The 18,667-nt window shown below is 42.7% G+C and overlaps 1 protein-coding gene across 3 annotated transcripts in view; it reads left to right on the top strand.

Moving 5' to 3' along the window:
• HELLS (helicase, lymphoid specific) overlaps positions 1 to 18,667 on the top strand; it is a 46,280-nt gene that overhangs the window by 11,688 nt on the left and 15,925 nt on the right. The window contains exons 1-7 of one of the 3 annotated variants that reach the window (XM_066191345.1): positions 11,714 to 11,732; positions 12,148 to 12,269; positions 15,798 to 15,920; positions 17,220 to 17,279; positions 17,763 to 17,799; positions 17,892 to 17,956; positions 18,435 to 18,476. In XM_066191345.1, coding sequence (XP_066047442.1) covers positions 12,165 to 12,269; positions 15,798 to 15,920; positions 17,220 to 17,279; positions 17,763 to 17,799; positions 17,892 to 17,956; positions 18,435 to 18,476 — 432 coding nt within the window. In that variant the 5' untranslated portion in view covers positions 11,714 to 11,732; positions 12,148 to 12,164. Of the gene's footprint in view, positions 1 to 11,713; positions 11,733 to 11,961; positions 12,001 to 12,147; positions 12,270 to 15,797; positions 15,921 to 17,219; positions 17,280 to 17,762; positions 17,800 to 17,891; positions 17,957 to 18,434; positions 18,477 to 18,667 lie in introns of those variants that run through there. The other 2 variants (XM_066191343.1, XM_066191342.1) reach the window with 2 other exon arrangements.

The following is an 18,667-nucleotide window of genomic DNA, read 5'->3' on the forward strand; positions in this document are numbered from 1 at the left end:
AGGGAAAAGGAGGGGGTGTGGGAAGCCAGGAGTGCCCCTTTCCATTGCCTCCCTGTTTCCCCATGCTGAAGGCAGGTTTGGGACCATCAGCTGAAACAACAGGGAACTGCTGTACTGAGGGATATCCCTGTTACTCTCATGGATGAAACAGATACCCTGACTAGTGTTCTTTCACCTATCCCTGATGGCAGGAATGGGGGACAGTATACTGCCAGCTGTCACTCATCCTGGCCACCAGGAACCTCAGAAATAGCAAGACTTTTTTGTCTTGCTTTTGTCTTTGTCCTTGTATTTGTAGGTGACTTGGCCCAAGCAAAGATGAAAATCAGTGGAAATCCCTATGCTTCTGTGCATATTCCTGTGAAGGCAGAACAGATCTGCAGGATCATACTGTAGAGGATTTTTTTTAAATGGAGAACTCTTGCTTTTTGAAAAGGTGTAACACCGAAAAAAACTCAGGGGATCACGAGTGGTTATGCTGGGAAGCTGCTGAGCTGTGCTGGATGGCCAGGTTGTTCCTGAGTGCTGAGGACAGAGCAGCCACGGCAGTACACCCTCACTCCACATCAGATTTGGTGTAACGTTCCTGGCTCCAGCACTAACCCAAGCGTCTGCACATTCTTATCAGCAAGACGTGCAGGTAGCATTACATGTTTGTCCACTTGGAATAGAAATATTCCTTAACTCTGAACATCCCTGGCCTTTTTCTCTCCATATAATAGTCTCTATTGGTGGACAATAGATTGATATATTTATATTTAACCTTTCTGGCTATATAAATTCCTGCCTGCAATGACTCACAGCCATCAGAATTCAGAAAAAGGCAATTAGAGAAAATCCATCATGGCACATATATGCATGAGTTTGTAACTCGCTATCCTAACACGAGAGCTAATGACCTGGAAATTTTGATACGTGAGTATAACTCAAGCCCTATACCTGAACAACAAAACATTTTCAGAGCTTTAATACAGATTTGGTTTGTGTAGTTCATTAACACTTTGAGAAAGCTCTAGGAGAAAGAGACGTCATCTTTAAAGCCATGGGTGGAGAAAGGGGGGTAATAAGATGGACAAAGCTAGACAGGGTAGACAGTTCTAGTTAGTAGCTGACTGTGGGTTTTTTTAGGATATCCTTTGTCATAGATATCAACTTTTATGGTTAATTGATCAGTTTCAACTGCTGGATTCTTGCAGGCCATCACACTTGTAGCTGAAAGTTCTAGAAGGATGGTGCTGACCTTCCAGAGTAGATCAGACTTCTCTGCTGGCACAGAAAATACTACGTGGAAAAAAATGCGGTTAGCAAAATATTTTGCAATGTCAGTAGTACCCAAAGGGAGGAGGAGGTGGAGCTCTCCATGAGTAATATGACGTTTGGTACCAGGAGGTGTAAGTATCTCAGATAAAAATTGTGATTTCATCCTGGTGTTTTGGTGAAGACCTGGGCACCCTTCTTTCTTCTCACACAAAGAAAGGAATAGTCTTCCTTCCTCTATTACCAAGATGGTGGCCTCCTGCAAGGGAGAGCTTTATATCCCTGTTCTCCGTCCATCCCACAAGCCACCCAGCAGACCAGCCTCCTGATTCTTACAGTGGTGCTTCCCAGACATCTCTTCCTGTGTTGTGTAGGCACATCTTGGGCAACCTCTACCTTTTCAAAACCGCCCTTTTCCCCAGAACAGATGCTGACTTCCCACAACTTACAAACTAGCCATGCTCTCTGCTGCAAAACACACTAACAGGGGTTTAAGTCAATGTCAGGTGGATCCTGAAATGTCACACCTGTCTGAGAAGCAGGTAGCTATATTCTGTTTGTGCTGCAGCAAAGGGCCATGCTGATGGATCTCAGTGGCATATTTTGATTCAGTCAGACGATGTGCTGCTGAAAAATACATGTGATTGGTGTGCTGTCAGTGTTGAGTTGGAGGAGAAAATGGCAAGGAGCCTGAATTAATTAGTATTAAACCACACCTGGCAGACACTAACTCCTCCACAAAGTATCTGCTGCTAGAAGGTATGAAAATATACCTGTTGAGTTGGATGGGCGAGGTGCAGAGATAGTGCTCGGAAGCAGGACTTACACCAAGACAGTGCTGAAACCAGCATAATGTTCTTGGGTGAAAAATAATTTAAAAGCAAGTAGCACTGTCCATGACTTACAGGCCCCTTTTCACCTGGGCACTGAGGTCAGCTGGTATTGACGAGAAAATGGTTGGCCTGTTCTAGGCAGGAAAATGCAACTGTGATGCTGAATGCCTGAGCTCTGGGGAAAAAAAAAATATCCCAGCATATGGAAGTGACAAAGTTTTTCTACTGCTGTTTCAGCAGTAGGTCTCAATGTGTTTTGAAGCAGTTTTGAAGAAGTCTCCAAGGTTATTTCCACTCTTCTGTGGGGAATACAAAATTCAGGTACCTGAGGCACAGGAAAGGGAGGGTAGTCAGGCATTGTAATAAACCTGCATAAACTGTTACCTTCTTTAGGAACATGATAATTAAAGCAAACATACAGAGAGCCTTTGCCTGGCATGGGATCTCAATAAACTATAACCAAGGTACCTGCAATTTATTATTTTGATTATGAGACAGTCATTTGAGTGTAAGAGTGAGTATTGTACAAGAACGGGTATTCTTTTCCCCTGTTTACTTCAGTCCACCATGGGAAAACTAGGGTTTCAAAAAAAAAAAGAAAAGAAAAAAGGTACCAGCATAGCTGGCAATGGCAATAATTCCCTGGGGTCTCAGATTAGTCTTCATCTTTTTGGAACCTCTGCCCTAGTCAATCATGTGGATGTAATCAGTGTTCATATTCACGTTTTCATGAGTTTCAGGGGAAATGAAGTGTCACTTCTGTGTTTTCCCCACGAATCTTGGGTTTTCTCACCACTACCCTAACAAACACTGAAATTAGATCATTTAACCTAAATTGATGTGTTCAGTATTACTGCAATATAAGTAAAGACAATTTCAACACAGCATTAAAAATATGTCACCTTCATTGTAGCACTGTATAGGAACTGACATGACTTCTTATTTTGTTTGTCCATGGAAGAGAACTGTTATTTTCTTTGTTAAAGTATTTTTTCATTGGATGGAAATGATTACAAGTGGAACAAAACAAAATGTTTTGATTAAATACAGGGCTGGTCTTGTTTTTTTCCGGGAAATGTTTCATGTTTTCATTCTTTTCCCCCTCTCCCAGGGATAATATAATGGGTAGTTAGAGATCACCTTCCATCTCAGAGGATCCAAGATTCCACAGGGATCCCTTCCTTTGCCACTGGAATTTTGGTACCCATGAAGCAAGTAATTCATTCCTATGGGGTACCACAGTGAAGGTGAGTCATCTGCCACAGAGCAGGGGAGTTTTCAGGAGACAAGACTCCAGTTCAAAATTCATGCCAAAACCAAGGGTTAACACTAAAGTGTCAGCTCTGGCTAGCCAATGGCTGAGGAATGAAACCCAGCAGCTGTCTGAATTCCAGGGATGGTGCTGGGAATAGCTGCGATGAAACAAAGTCCCACCAACTTTGATCTTGGATCTCCTGCACAGGATTAAAGGAATAACTGAGTTTGGGCCTGAGGCACAGACATTTGGGGAAGCAGCAGGGGGAATTTACTAAGTTTTCATGGGAGTTTAGTAAGCATATGAGGGTAAAGCAAAAATAATTCTCTTTTATCATCGTCATCCATTTCTTTAAACTGTGAGTGCACTTCGAAGCCCCAGTGAGATCACAGCAAGGACATCAGCAGACTTGCTGTGCTCTCTGCATGGTGCTGCTTTGTTTGGGTTGAAGAGGTGATTTTTTTTGTGCTGGATCAACCTTGTAAATAAGAATGGAGCAAGGCAAGATTTGTTTGTGTAAATCCAAGTATTTTCCCCATTCCCCACTTTTTCCCAAGTTTGATGAGATCGGTTCATATACCTGCCATTTCCCTGGGATATGAGCATCTGCCAGAAACCCCTCTGGCTGCTGTCAGTCTGGCTTAGGACACCTTTGCAGGAGTGGCTCCAAGACAAGAGAGTGCAGTCCATCCAGATACAGCATTCAATCTCCACTATTGTCAGAGCAAGGAATCATATTTCTCTCACCCCTGCCCTCTGGGTACAAAAGGCAAATGTTTCATAAAGGTACCATAATAAGTCTGCTGGAGATGTCTTTGCAGCCTCTTTCTCCTCCCCAAACTGGAATGTGCCTAAGCTTCCTCTGGTCTGTTTATTCCTTTTTTCTAGCAGCCCTTGGGGAAGGTACCTAATACCTCTTCGTAAACATTATTTATGGACTCAGAACGGCAGAAACATGTCTCTACAAATAGTCTGCACAACATGTCCTGAACCCTCCTACTGGCACCTACTTATGTCAGTCCCCAGTGCTCAGATTTGTCTTTTTGCTGTAAGACAGATTTACTGATGCAGGGTTGTTTCCACATGAGCACTGCTATAGTGACTGATAAGCTGTACTTGCCCAGTAGTGTCCCAATTGTTCGTGGTTCCTGGTTATTCCTGCGTAGGTCCTAGGGCCAATGTTTAGTGTTTCTGGAAGAAAGAAAGGTCAGTGCTAGCCCTGCAGTGTCTGTTACATTGCACAGCACCCTAGGATGCACCACAGAGGGTGACCTCCCTTGATCTATAGGGGACCACCTCTTACCCAGCACCACTCCTTTCTGCGATGTCTGTGTTAATTAGATGTACATGGGTGTTCTCCCCATGTAGTCAGCACTAAGGTTAAAGAACAGGTTTGTACCAGAGAACCAGCTGTATGTACACTTTTCATCAAACCATTTAAAAACTTTCTTTTGGAAGAAAATCACCGGTTTTGTTAGTATTTCTGCCCATTCAGGATCAAAACTACAGCATAAAATCTGAAAGAAGCTTAGTGGGTTTTGCCTCTTCTCTTACCTAAAAGAAAGAAGAAAGGGCTACTCTTTCACACTTTTATAGTGTTTCCCTGTGAATCTGGAATTCTTTACAAATGACGTAGGTCTTGGTCTCAGTATAACAGTATTACAGGAAATACCTCACTTCCAGTCAAGAGTTTAAGACAAAATGGAAAACAGTGTGTTCAACTGAAACCATAGGGCAGGAACTGATCTGAGCAAGAATTTTGTGTGAGTGCAAACATTAACAACTCTATTATTCAGTGAATAATACATGATTCTTAATGACTGTAGTTGCATAAAAACTTCAGTTTTACATTTAAATCCAAGTGCAGTATCCCACCAGCATAGGTCTTGTAGTTTATCCTGTGTTGTTTTCATATGTGGTTTGTACTGTAATAGTTTGTGTGACTTTGGGGTTAAAAAAGCACAGCATCAGTGGGCGACTGCTTACCATGACTTGTCTTCTGCTCATCCCTTATGTTGAGTAGTTCATTCTCGGACTGTACAGCCTGAGTGGATCATAGCAGAAGCTTTCATCAACAACAGACTCTAGAGGTACAAAAAATTTCTGAAATCAGGTGAAATCATGAGCATTTTGACAGAAATTTGGTGAGGAAAGAATATACTCTGATGGGGCAAAATACTCAGTGGGTTCACTGAGGCTGGGATTCCATTCACCCTTAATGGGCCGTCTCAGTCCCTTTCCAAGGCTTCACCTACAGCTACTCCTGAAACACTGTACTCCTTGGTTTGTCTTTGAGGTAGCTTCTGTTTTCTAGACCAGTGTTTTCTGAATGTTGGCAGAAAGGATGTGACTTGCTGACTTCAGACAAGATGCCAAAGCATGAAGAGGAGACTCTGCTGTAAACAATCTCCTAGAATTAATTTCAAAAGGAGAAAGGGATATGGGGAGGAAAAACAAAATACTTAGAGATGCTGACTCGCCATCTACAGTCATCCTCCCTTGCTGGTGATTAATCATCTCCCCCTTTGAGCCCAACAGACCAGATACACACATTCCTCATTTTCTCTGTTGATGGAAAAATTTGATTTTTGGCATGCCCTTTGTAGGATTCAAAATACCTTTGTGCTGTGGTGAGTGTGAGGGAAGGGAGTTTCACTTCTCAGCAGATATGCTAAAAGCATGTATTATGGGCTGGGCTCTCCACCCCACCAAAGTTGCAGGGAGCCACTTGTGGCTGCCTGATCCCACATCTCTGACACATGCTAGACTTACCAGGCTGGAGACTCTGTGTCTGTGTATGCTGTTGCCTATTGCTGAAGATCATCATACTCTTGCATAGTGGAAGTTGCTTATGAGTCAGCAAAAACTCAGCATGGAGGAATCAGAAGGAATGGGATTTTAAGTGAGATAGTAACTTTACTGTCTGCATGCTGTGAACTAAGTGAATTTTGGATCCTGTATTTCAAAAAACAAATAAATCACATTAGTTAGTACAATTGCAGGCAATCCTTGTACCAAGTAGATTCCCCTGGGGACAATCTAAGCTCATTAATTGTGTTGACTATCCCTGGGGGAAAAAAAAAAAAAGTCTTAATGGCACTGACAGATCCCTCACCATCATGGTTGGGGTTCTAGAAACCTTTGAGAAGGCAATGTGAATGTGAATCTGGCCCTCCTGTTTGCTGGGGTTAAACCATGGGTTTGCTAATTGTGCAGCATTTCCTGATAGTTGTAATGATGATGAAATGAGTAAAAAACATTAGCTGGTGATAAATACTGTAGCTAGCCCAGTTCAGAAGGAATCACCAAAGGCAAGACTGATTGTCTCATGCAAACCAGCTGTCATCGGATCCAGCTGAATCCCTGCCATCAAAACCCACAAAAGGAGCTGATTTATTACCCATGGACAGTTTTGTGAACATTGTGGTGCTCTGGTCACTCTTGTGTCATCAGTGCTGTGTTTGCCTGTGCATATATGTCTCCCCACTCTGTGCTCTCAACCTGTAGTAAGATTTCAACATGCCTGTTTGGTATACATTAAGCTCACAGATGTTTGTGCTCTTCCTTTGCCTGCCAGCAAAAATTTCACAAGGAGTGGGTTTTTTTCAGTGTGACTTAGAGGTCCTTGTCTCATGTGACACTCAAAAATGTAATCGTTCCTGCTTAGAGCTGACTCTGACTGAGGGGAAAAGCGGGGAGTTTGCATGTTCAGACTGAGGTGAGGACTCCCTGAGCTCACACCTCTGTGGGTTGCTGTGCAGCACATGCAAAGCTGCATCCTGTGATCAGCTTTTCCAGATCCCTTAGTTTGTGAATTCCCAACATCCAGTGGGTCAAAGGCTGCAGCTGGTGCCATGTTATGATCTCCAGGCTTCACTGGCAAATTGGCAAGAGTGATGGGCAGGTAGCAAACTAAAGCAGAGAAGAATTTCTGTGCTTTTCCTCTCTGCCTGATTGGTAACATTTTAATTTCTTGCAGCCACAAGCAAAGAAGTGATTTACGTACCAGGAACTTTGTGCAACATGGTTAGGTGCCTTCCAGGGTTTGGTTCCACTTTACCTTCCTGGGGTGCCTCAAAATGAGGTTGTAAGCTGTGATGCTAGTATGCATACATGTCAAGGGAGAGCAGAAAGTAATTTTGAAGCAGAAGGTGTTAGGTCTCATTGTGCATTAATGTGGTGCCTGTGTGGATATACAGCCCCAAACCATTGTAAAGAGACAAACAATTATGGGCAGAGAAACTAGAAGGGGATTTTGTGACAGTTACCCAAATGTAAGCCAGGGAACACATTGCTGACAGAAATTATGCTTGAAAAATTTGGACTAGGTGATGAGCTGGATAAAACTGTCATTTCTCAGTGGATGTTGTATTATCAGTTACAAGCAGAGATGCTGAAACATCCAGACCTGGTCAGGGTGAGAAAACACAAACAATCTTTCACATAATATATGAAAAAAAGTTGTGTATTCAAACACCAGTTTAAGAGCTCGCTGAAACTGTCAGACTTATATGGTAATTATTTTGTCACTTTTGCAGCATCTTTTAAGGAAGGATCCTGCCCCTCAAGAGAACTGATTACCTGCTGAAGCGTAACATCCTGCTATCAATCCTTTTCCCTGACAACCCTAATCCTGCTCTGTCTGGTCCGGGCTGTGTGCTGCAGCAGGAGCTAGAAACCTGAGAGCTGTATGCTGGAAATCTTTGGGATGTTGATGAACAGAATGGTGGGTGGTATTTTTTAGATGTCCTTGTAAACAAACAAATATGGCTGATTAAAGCTGGATGGCCACAGAGGTTTTTGCCTCCCTCTGCATACTCCACCCTTTGCCTGGCAGTTGTGTGGATATCAGATTTCTCAAAAGGCCAGGTTGGAAATGAGTGTCTCAGAAGTTGCTTCACATGTGATTCAGCTCCTGGTGACAGGGACATAGCAAATCTGAAGGAAGGCTGCCCCACCACAACGTGATATTCCTGTCTTTTGGTGGGATGCTTAAGTCCAGCTGTCAGCAAATGCCCATCTTGCAGCTCTGCCTGCCAGCTCAGAGAACTGGATTGCCTACTAACACAGAGGGGCTGGCACACAAACACACTCCACTGATCAACACATCTCACCATGTGTATTTCAGGTGCACAAGCTGCAAAATCAAACTTGCAGACAACAGCAGTTTCTTGGAGACTGTGCAGCCATCTAGTGTTATTGTATATACAGCATGCTGGTTGCTTGCCAAGACTCCAGATGCTTCCCTCATTTTTTCCCACACATCTCCCAGCTCAATGTAAAACTTTTAGTTACAAGAGTTTTACTGAAACTTGCCAATCCACTGGACTTGATCTCTGAAATTTCTGACCACCTGAAGATTGTGCTCGTGGATGGAGATTAGAATCGTGCTATAGTATTTCTTTTACTCATAACAACGTTTGTTACTACGAAGAAGAGCAACCAGTTTCCTTGGCTTCTGCTACTGTGTTTTAGCAGTCTTTAATTCTTAAGGAAACAAACAACAACAACGGAAAAAAGAGGAAAAAGAAACATTTAAATTTGAATATCAGTGAGCAAATGTCAGGAATCTACTGCTATCTGCTGGAGTGTTTTTGAGACTTTCTCATTTTATCTGGAATAGGAAAGCTTTGTACATGTATTGTGAGGGAATAAAACAAGGACAAAATAGCCTGAATTTGTCTCACTTTCCTCATAACCATCTTGTTTCAAAGTCTCAGCTTCCTCTCTGGTCATTCAGCAGACAAGGCAATTAGTACAAGGAACTACTTTTATAGTTTGTAGTAAATTAATTAGGTAACCTGTGCAGGCAAGGAGCATGATGAAACGACACGCATTCTTGTATTGCATACCAGAATGACAAGTAAAATTCAAAGGTGACAACCCAGGGTTACTGTGACAGCAGCAGCCACTTGGCCAACCTAGGAACAGAAACGTCTTTGTTTACAATCTGCATTTTTTCTAACTCTTATCTGCTCTCTTGCACTGTAATTTCCCCCAGCCCCCTCTCTGCCACTAGGTTCATCTTTCTCTGCACCTTGCATTAGAATATAGGAGTGTCCAGGTGTGTTATGAGGGACTTTCATCTTCTGAAACAAAAGCTGATGGACCAGTGACTTTCTGCACTGCAGTAATAAGTCACTGATTAATGAAGTAAATTGCCTCTGGATAGAAGCTACATTTTACAACTTCTTTGCTTGGGCTAAGCAGTGAATGAAGATTTATGACATGGAGACAGATAAATTTTTGGATCCTGCTACACTTGTGAAAGGTGTTCTCAGCTCTGCCCATTTGAGATATTTTGCTCGAAAAATAGCCCTATTCCAAATTCCTAAGAGTGTACCCCATGAACAATTTACATAAGGACTGCCTTATTCCCCTTGTTACCTCTGACTTTTAGTATCAAATACTGATGTCAGTCTTGAGAGCAGTTGGAGAGGAGCAGTGACAAGCAGCACATACTCGTTCCACAGTAGTGGAATCTGGTGGATCTGGAGGAGGATGTTTGTTGACATCACCCCACTCACATGTGCTAAGCCAGGCTAATAGTCCTTGTCTGCAAGACTGGACATGAATCTTTTGCACACTCCCCTTCTACGTGTCTGTCTGTGGGATGTTAAAAACAGACAATGGTATGTGTCCAACAGGTTTCAACCACAACTGATTGATCTGGTAGCATTTATCTGAAGTATTTTTTTTAAAGGCATGTTTTACAAAGCTTTCACTGCATCGCGTTTTGCAGGTGTTGGATATAAGAATGTCACCAAAGAGATGGCTAATTACCTTTCAGTCATTTTTTTCCTGATGACTTTTACCAATAAACAGGGAAAATAATATTCTAGACCTAAATTACAACTAGTTGGACGCAGAAACACACTGCACACAGAGGCAAGCTTTAGCTCTCCTAAAGCTCACACACCCCTCTCCTGCTGCAGGGCATAGCGGGAGGTCCATGGGACATGGATGTGGATGCAGCCACGGAAGCTGTGATGGGAGGGAGAATGACAGTCCTTGTACAGCAGCACAGCCTCTCTCTGCAAAAATGAATGGCAATCGTGATGCTGAGCCACCCACAGGGAGCCACAATGCCACTACCCACAGGCAAATCCCTTCCCATCCCAAATTGCTTTGCAGACAAGGTGTTGGGCAGAGCAGGAAATGGCTGAAACAAAGCCATCCCATTTAAGTGTTAATCTGAGGTAAGGTGGAGAATGTGTGTCTCACCATTCTAAAAATGGTTTAAATGATGTTACAAAATAATGTGCATGGACACAGGAGCGAGACGGAACATTTGTATTCTATTATCTATTTTACTGAGAGGTTTATTCTCTTTGGATAAGAACAATTTCTGGGAAATAAGGATTTAATGGTGGTTTTTCGTTAAAGTAGTAAAGGTGTTATTGTTATATCTCAGACAAAATCTTTGCAATTCTCCAGAGTGCTCCTTAAGTTCTAGTGGCATCTTCCCTGCTTCCGGAACGCAACGGTGTTGAGAACCACTGCAGCCACCATCATATTCCAGATTGGATGCCTTTCAGTGGTCATTTAGTTGATTTTTCTACTTTAATGGTGTAGTTTTGAAAGCGCTTTAGGTTTGACAGAATGAAAGGTGCCATAGAAAAATAAGAGGGTTTTTTTGTTTATTCACTGTCATGTTTTGAGAACATTTGCAAGTGAAACAGAGGCTTGAAAAAGGTGCATTTGATTGCCACCATGCCTGAAAAATAACTTTATTTGGGATTAATAACATTGCTCCCTGCTAACATTCCCTCAAATGGATGCAGAATCATCTCCAGTTAACTTCTGAACTACGCCTTGGAGAAGAGAATCACTTTTGCATAAACCACATTATCCAGAATCGGCCTGTCAGGCTTTGGGAATGAGAAGAATGCCATCCACCTCAGTTATTACTACACTTGTTTGCCTTTCATTTCTTCTTTTTTCCTCCCCCTTTTCCAGGTCTCCTGGCGCAGGCTGCCATGTGCGTGGGGCAAGTCTAAAATAGTGATTCGTTTGACAAATAGACGTGAACAATTACCAGCACAGCATCTGAATCGACAAGCCCTGTTATTTTGACAGCCTGGGTGTTTTTTACGTGGAGCCGAAGTGTTTGAGCTCTGAGCACTGGAAACATTTGTTTTAACGTAGCGCCTGTTTTGGGAAAGAGGGTTTCCCGTCGGCTGGGGTACGCGCGCTCCCGCGCGGGTTTCCAGCGCTCCGCTGCCCTCTCGTGGCACAGCCAGCAGTGTCCAGGGAAGTCCTCAGGCCCGTGCTGGAGCCCACCCGCCCGCGCCCTGTCCCGCTCTCCAGGTGCCGGTGCAGCGGCGGGACCGAACCACAGAGCCCGCCAGACTGGAGAAGTCCTCTGGGAACATCGAGTCCGCCCGGTGACCGAATACCACCCTGGCACCAAGTGCCACACCCAGCCTTTCCAGAAACACCTGCAGGGAGAGTTAGGCCACCAGCTCCCTTGGCAGCCCATTCCAACGGGAACGGCGCGCCCGGGCCGCCGCTCCTCCGCCGTGCCCGGAGCCTGCCCGGAGCCAAGATGGCCCGGCGCGGGCCGGGGGCGGAGCGCGTGGCCTCGCGAGAAGAACGCCGCCACCTCTCGCGCGGCTTGCGCAGCGCGCGGTTTTTGTTCTCGCGAGGCGGGCGGTGAGGCGGCGCGCGCGGGAGCGGGGCCGCGGCCGGGCAATGCCCGCCCGGAGCTCGGGCAGCGGCGGCCGCGGGGCACGGCCCGGGTGACCGTGAGTGACCGTGAGTGACCGTGAGTGACCGTGAGTGACCGTGCCCTCGTTGCAGGACCGCCGGGAGCCGAGATGGGGGAGCAGGCAGAGGCGACGGTGATCACGCCGGCCATGCTGAAAGAAGAGGAGCAGCTGGAGGCGGCGGGGCTGGAGCAGGAGCGGCAGATGCTGGAGAAGGTGAGGGGCGGCTCGGGGGCGGCAGGGGTCCCTGCGGGCGGCGAGCTTTGTCAGGGTACCGGAGGGCCGGGGCCGTGCAGCTCCTTGGCTTTCAAAACAAACAAACCTGAGGGGCAGATAAAGGCCTTGCTGTGGTGGATAAGCGCCTTTTGATCATCCACCGGGGGCCCTCATTTTCCTTCTTGTTTTTAAAGGCTAGCGGCGAACTCTTAGGGGGAAGCCTGCTGAATTTTAGACGCATTGAAATTTGCAGAGAGAAGATTACATCTTTGCTTTTGTCGTTCTGAGCTTAAAAATGTGAGGTATAATGCCTACAAAGCGAGCTGATTTCAAAAAAGGGTAGTAAGTTCGCATTCTTTAGTATTTCTGTCTGAAACATCAAAGACAAGATTTTTCTGGTTTCGTTTCTCAAGGTGTACGTCTTTCCTTGGTTAGAAAAACCTCGTCAGCCAAATGGCCTGAGTTCTGCAGATCCTGTCCAGAAATCAGCCCGGTTATGCGTTTCTTTCTGTAACAGATGCAGTTTATGCAGAACTGATGGAGTAGTCTAGCCGAGGAAGCCCAGCTAACAAGGGCCAGGTTTATGCCAGGCACTGCACTCCTGCCCTTCCCTGCACACAGTGGTGCGGCAGCTGTCCGTGCCCTGGCATTGCTGCCAGAAGTGTGCGTGTGATCAGACTGAGAGGTGATGTTTGCTTTGGTGCTTTGGAGATTTCCTGTGCTACCGGAAATAAAGGCTGCCTCGGGGAAATGGTGCCTCCCCACCGCAAGTGATGTAGTCATTACTGTGCTTCGTTTCCCTCTTGCTGAGAATGTTTTCAAACGTTCATGTTAAGCAGTGGTTGATGCTAACCAGTCTGTTTTGGAGTGAGAACATGAGAGCATGATGCTTCTGGACCTGTGCTGATCCCTCATATAGTATTCTGAAAACATGACAATTTGTGTAGTGTTTCAGACATAAGAAAATAGGAGCTTTAAAGAACCGTTCTCTTAAATGCTTTTTGGGGTATTGTGTTTTAAAGAATCATAGAATTGTTTGGGTTGGAAGGCACCTTAAAGATCTTGTTCAAGGAACTAACACTATTACTTAGTATTATAGAGAAATGAGGTGAGGGTTTTTTTTCCCTATCTTAAGAATTGACACATTATTCTAAGGCCCTGAAAAATAGGAGTCTCTAAGGCCTGGAACTAATTTTGATTACTCTTTTTCCTTTCTCTAAGATAAGTTAGGATTTATAAAGGTATGTTTTGATGATGCATTGTTTTGTGATTCTGTAGTTAGAAAGGAATATTAATTCTCCCAGAAGTCTCATAGTATTCTTTGTTGCAAACAGTAAGTGGTGATGTAGCCTGTCGAACTTCAAGTATTGCTTGATTAGACTAGGAACTAAAAATTTGGAGCTAATACTTCTGGAAGGTAAGGAGAAAATCCTTGTAGAGCAGATGTTCTCATTGTACAGGAGCTATTGAGAAAAAAGATTTAAAATTATAATCTCTTTCACAACGACCACTTCTGTAACGATGCTGTAATGTGGATTTTTTTGTATTTTCCATTTCTTCAGATTCCACAGGACTTACCCCTAGCAAGGATGTAACTCCCTTGTCCTGTGTGCTTTATCGCCTTTTCCGTGTGCAATGGGGGGGCCAGTCAGACCACGGGGATTTATTTACTCCTGTAGTTACCACAGGCTTACTGGGGGGCAGCTTCGGTGTTTCTTACCTTTGTCACTTTGGCAAATCCTCTGCCAGGTGGTTTGTGCAACACTTCAGCAAAGGAGTTTCCAGTTCTTCTTGAGAGTTAATGGTGAAATACCACTGTGCAATTATGTGTGAATGTAGAGTGGTGACAGTGGCAAGTTTTTGACCTTTTCAGTCAAAAAGGGGAAAAAACTTCTGTCGTAAGGCTTGAAGGCTTGAGTCAAAGGGCATAGTGAGATGATTAGAGTTAAGTGCTGTTCATCTTTGAGTTTTCTTTTTCCTCTTGAAATTTTTGAAGTTGGTCGAGGAACCAGTCCTTCAGTTCGACCAAATTGGAATGCTGTGTTCACTCCAATATAAAGTGAGCAATAGCAATTTGCTGAAAAAATAGATTAGTTTTAATTATATTCTCTCTTGGCATTGCTATCGAGAGTTGCCATCTTTCTGAGCTCTGGTGCTTGTCATCTGAAGGTAAAAACCTGGGTTGGGGAGAGCAGAAGCAAAGAAAATCACGATAATGCAATCTCCTCCCCTAGAGAAATTGCGGGGATAGATCTCCCTCTCTTAAAAGAACAAGGTGATTGCTACCTGATTGGAATTACTTGGAGAAAATCAAGTTCTGATTTCTGGGTGGATAGACATTCTCCACCCTTTCAGTGTCTCACAGTTTGTCCCATGATTCAGGAAATATCCCATTTCCCTGCCTATTAGTGTGTTTAGTTTCAGAGGAGTCTCTTGGTTTCTGTGTCTTAGTGTGCCCTTCCCCCTGTGTTTTTTCCGAAGGCAACGACATAGATAAACATCTTGTAAAGCTCTGCATCTTATCTCTCTGGGTTTCTCTTGGAGATGCTAATTTAAAACTTTTCACTCTACAACTACTGTAGACAGGTGGGGGGCGGGGTCGGTCCGTCTCTTCTTCCAAGTAACAAGAAATAAGACAAAAGGAAATGTGCCAGGGGGAGTTTAGATGGGACATTGTTGGAAAATTTTCTTCACTGAAGGGGTGATCAAACATTGTTACACTCTGCCTGGGGAAGGGGGAAGCAGCATTGGTGGAAGCAGCGCTCAAAAAGCGCGTAGATGTGGCACTTCTGAGGTGTCCTTGGTTTAGTGGTAACTTGATGGTGCTGGTTAATGCTTGGATTCAATCTTGAGTCTTTTCCCAACTGAATGATTCTGTGACTTGTTTGGTATCTCGGTTTTGCGGGCAATGTTAGATGAATGCAGAAGGGTGAATGGCTTTTACTTTTTGGGGATGTCTTGGTCAGAGTTTTAAAGAGTAATTTGCACGCTTCTAAATGCACAGCCCTGATTAATTCAGCTGCAGCTACTTTGAAAAGCATGTGTGGATTTTGTAAGCAAAGTGAGCAGAAGTTACTGTTTTCATACTGGGAATTGGCTTGGGCTCTGTAAAACTGTGATAGTTTTGTAACTGTCTGTATACTTTGTTCTTCATGAGAAACTAATTTGGTGTAAATGTACATGAAAGGATATAATAGTATTAGGGAAGCTGTGCTGAAATTTGCCAGGTAGGGTTTTTTCCTCACAAATTTTGCAAACTACAAATAAACTGAGATTTCATTTTGCTCTAATTCTGTGAATTGGAGTTGAGGCATCTTTGAGCCCTTGGATGCCATGTGCTGCTGTACTGGGGGTGTGTATGGTGCATATGCAGTTACTTCCATTATACAGTCACAAACTACAGATGTATGTATGATGGCTGGAAGGAAATGGTCTGTGTGTGAGTTAATGCTTTTAACACAAGGAACAATTTTTCAGTATAATCACAATTGTATCTGTAAATGCTTGACATCTCTTTTTGTTGACCAGGCTCGCACTTCTTGGGACAGGGAATCAAGTGAAATGCGCTATAAGAGGCTTCAACATTTGCTTGAAAAAAGCAACATCTATTCCAAATTCTTGCTAACCAAAATGGAACAGCAGCAGCTAGAGGTAGGTGTGTTCTTGTCTGCAGTGGGTATTCTTAAGGTGCTGTCTGTCTGGGGTGTTTTCCATCCAGGTGTTTGAAGTAAAAATGTTTTTAAGATTGCATTAGTAACATTAAAATCTACTGGAACCTACTCCACAGGAATGACATGATGCTTTTCATAGTGTTCAGAATTTGTTCTATAAATTAAAAGATGAATCAGACATGGAAGAACACGAATTTTAATTTAGAGGTGGCATTGATGCCTTTACAGTTCTTTTGGCCTGAGTGCAAAGAAAGCAGAGTAAGTATTTCAAATAAGAACTGAAGTCTGAGGGAGCTAGAAAACATGGAGGGAGGATAGAAGGTGCAAAGAACTGACAGTTAGGAAGCTCAGTAGCCTGTTTGTGTTATTAACTGAAAGCTGAGGGTGAGCTGTACCTTCAAGATGCTAACTTAGGCCTCCCTCAAACAAATCGGTAAATTACAGTGTTCTGAGGCCATGCTCTTCCCAAACAAGAGCTTCCATGAAACAGTGTTACATGTCCTCTTTTTTAACCCATGGGCTGCTGAGTTCATGGCTAGCTTTGTCTTGACTTCCTTAACTGTACCTTTATGGGCAAACTTGCAAGATTTTATGCTTGAGAGAGAGGGAAAAGCAGGAAAAGATTAAGAAAAAAAACCTTTTCTGAAAAGGGACACTTGATAGACTGCAGGAACCTCCTCTCCAAAATACTTCTCTAGTTGAATTGCCAGCTCAAATTTGTGATTAGTGTATTAATAGGATGCATATTTCAGTACTAAATCTTGCACGATCTGATAAATACCAAGGTCTTTTACTCTTTCTTCAGGATCCTTTTGCTTCCAGCAAGTAAAAATAGTAGATGGAATAAAAATGTTAAGGTCTTCAAGACATGAAGGCACTTCCTTGTTTAAGGCGTTCTAGGCTACTAACATTGCTGTCTGTTCTGCAGTGAGTATGTAGTATGTAGAGGTTGGATAAATGGAAAACTTACTGTGGTAGATGTAATCTTCAGGAGTTTGCAATTGGGAATATTTTTGTTCAAATCTTTCTAAATGACTGTATTTAAGTGTTAAAAGTATTTACTGACAAGCATTTCAGAGCAATGGCATTTTCTTGTCCAAATTTTGTTTTATTGTTTTAAACTACATCAGAACAAACTTAGTGGGGTTGCAGGAACAAAGTCTATGGAGTACATGGAACTCAGTGTTAGCAGTGTAATCTTTCACTTCTGTAGTGAATAGTGCCCTCGTGAGTGTAATGGAAAGATAAGAATTGCATGTGTGGTTTTTATTTTGTTTAGGAACAGAGGAGGAAAGAGAAGTTAGAAAAAAAGAGAGAGATGATGTTAAAATCTGCCAAGGTAAGATTAAGTAGCTACTTTATGCAACTTTCTAAATAAAAGTGAGATATTACCATGTTTGTTTTGGTCAAGGTAGGTAAAATAGTTAGGTTTGATTGTCCAGTATTTGACTTGGAGGATCTAGCTAATATAGAATATTTATTTTAACTGTAGTAAGACTGTTTGAAAGTGCTTAAAAATTGTATACCATGACAGTAATTTTTAGGGGTTGTTTTTGACTAGTTATTAGAGAAAACGGTTTCAATTTGTCTTGAGTTTTTTTATTTTAGCAATGATTGCTTTGTTCAGCCAAAATAGTGAATAAGTGACAAGAAAAAATAAGCAGGATTTTTTTTTGCTGTGTTGTTGAAAACAGTTTAATATTAGAAATGTTTCAAGAAACTTTTTAAGGTAATGGTTGGAGTCTGATTATGTCTTTTTATCTGTGTCACGATAGTTAGAGATGTTTAAGATGATGAACCTCTTCCTGTGGTTATTTTCTAGGGTCAAAACCCAGTCGATGTCAAAGAGGAGAAATCAGGTAATGTATTAGACTTAGCCTTTTTTCAGTACTGGTGGGTTTGATTTCCTTAATGTTTGATGCATTGTATAACCTCAGATATTATCTTATAGGTGCAAAAAAGAAGAGAGGAAGAGAAGATGGGACATACAACATATCAGAAATTATGTCCAAAGAGGTATGCCTTTACTGTAAACAGGTTGTCTGGATTTTTGGAGCACAACTTTCAGTGGGTGAGCCAGTGTCTGGGGCATCTATATTTTAGAGCACTCCATTCTCATATATTGCTACCAGATAGTATCAGCCATCAGTAGTCTGTCTGTGAGCAAAGGTCTATGTAACAAGCAGTGTTGTCACAGCTGTAGAGGCTGGATACTTGTCTTTTCCAGTCTTTAGGGAGGCAAACTGTTAAGAGTCTACATTGCCAATTGAACTTTCAGCTGCCCTTTGTAATTGAAATGTATTACCTGGTGTGTAGTCTTGTTTTAGAGTCACTTGTATGATTTATGATGTAGCCTGGAAAGCTTTTTAAAGTGTATATAGATTGAAAGATGAATGAAGAGATTACACAAAATAGAAATTACAGTAGCCTTTAAGGTTGAAAAGCACATAAGCTTGTTTTTTGGTTTATTTTTTTTTTCCCTGTTTGTTTCCAGGAAATATTATCAGTGGCGAAAAAAAGTAAAGGGGAAAATCAGGTATGTTGACACTTATTATCTCAGTTTAAGAGTACTAAGCCCAAAGGGTGGGAGGGAGGGCTTTTTATACTTTGTAGTGTATCTCTAAACTTTACCTGTAAATAAACATCTTTGTTAGTTATTGAAACCCTGAACTGAAGTTTAAAAAGGTGGTATAGATGAATGCACTTAAATACTTTTTTCAGAAATAC

This window comes from Chamaea fasciata, unplaced genomic scaffold (genome assembly GCF_029207755.1).
Source record: "Chamaea fasciata isolate MVZ Bird 193981 ecotype frontalis unplaced genomic scaffold, bChaFas1.0.hap1 SCAF_9, whole genome shotgun sequence".
Classification (NCBI taxonomy): domain Eukaryota; kingdom Metazoa; phylum Chordata; class Aves; order Passeriformes; family Sylviidae; genus Chamaea; species Chamaea fasciata.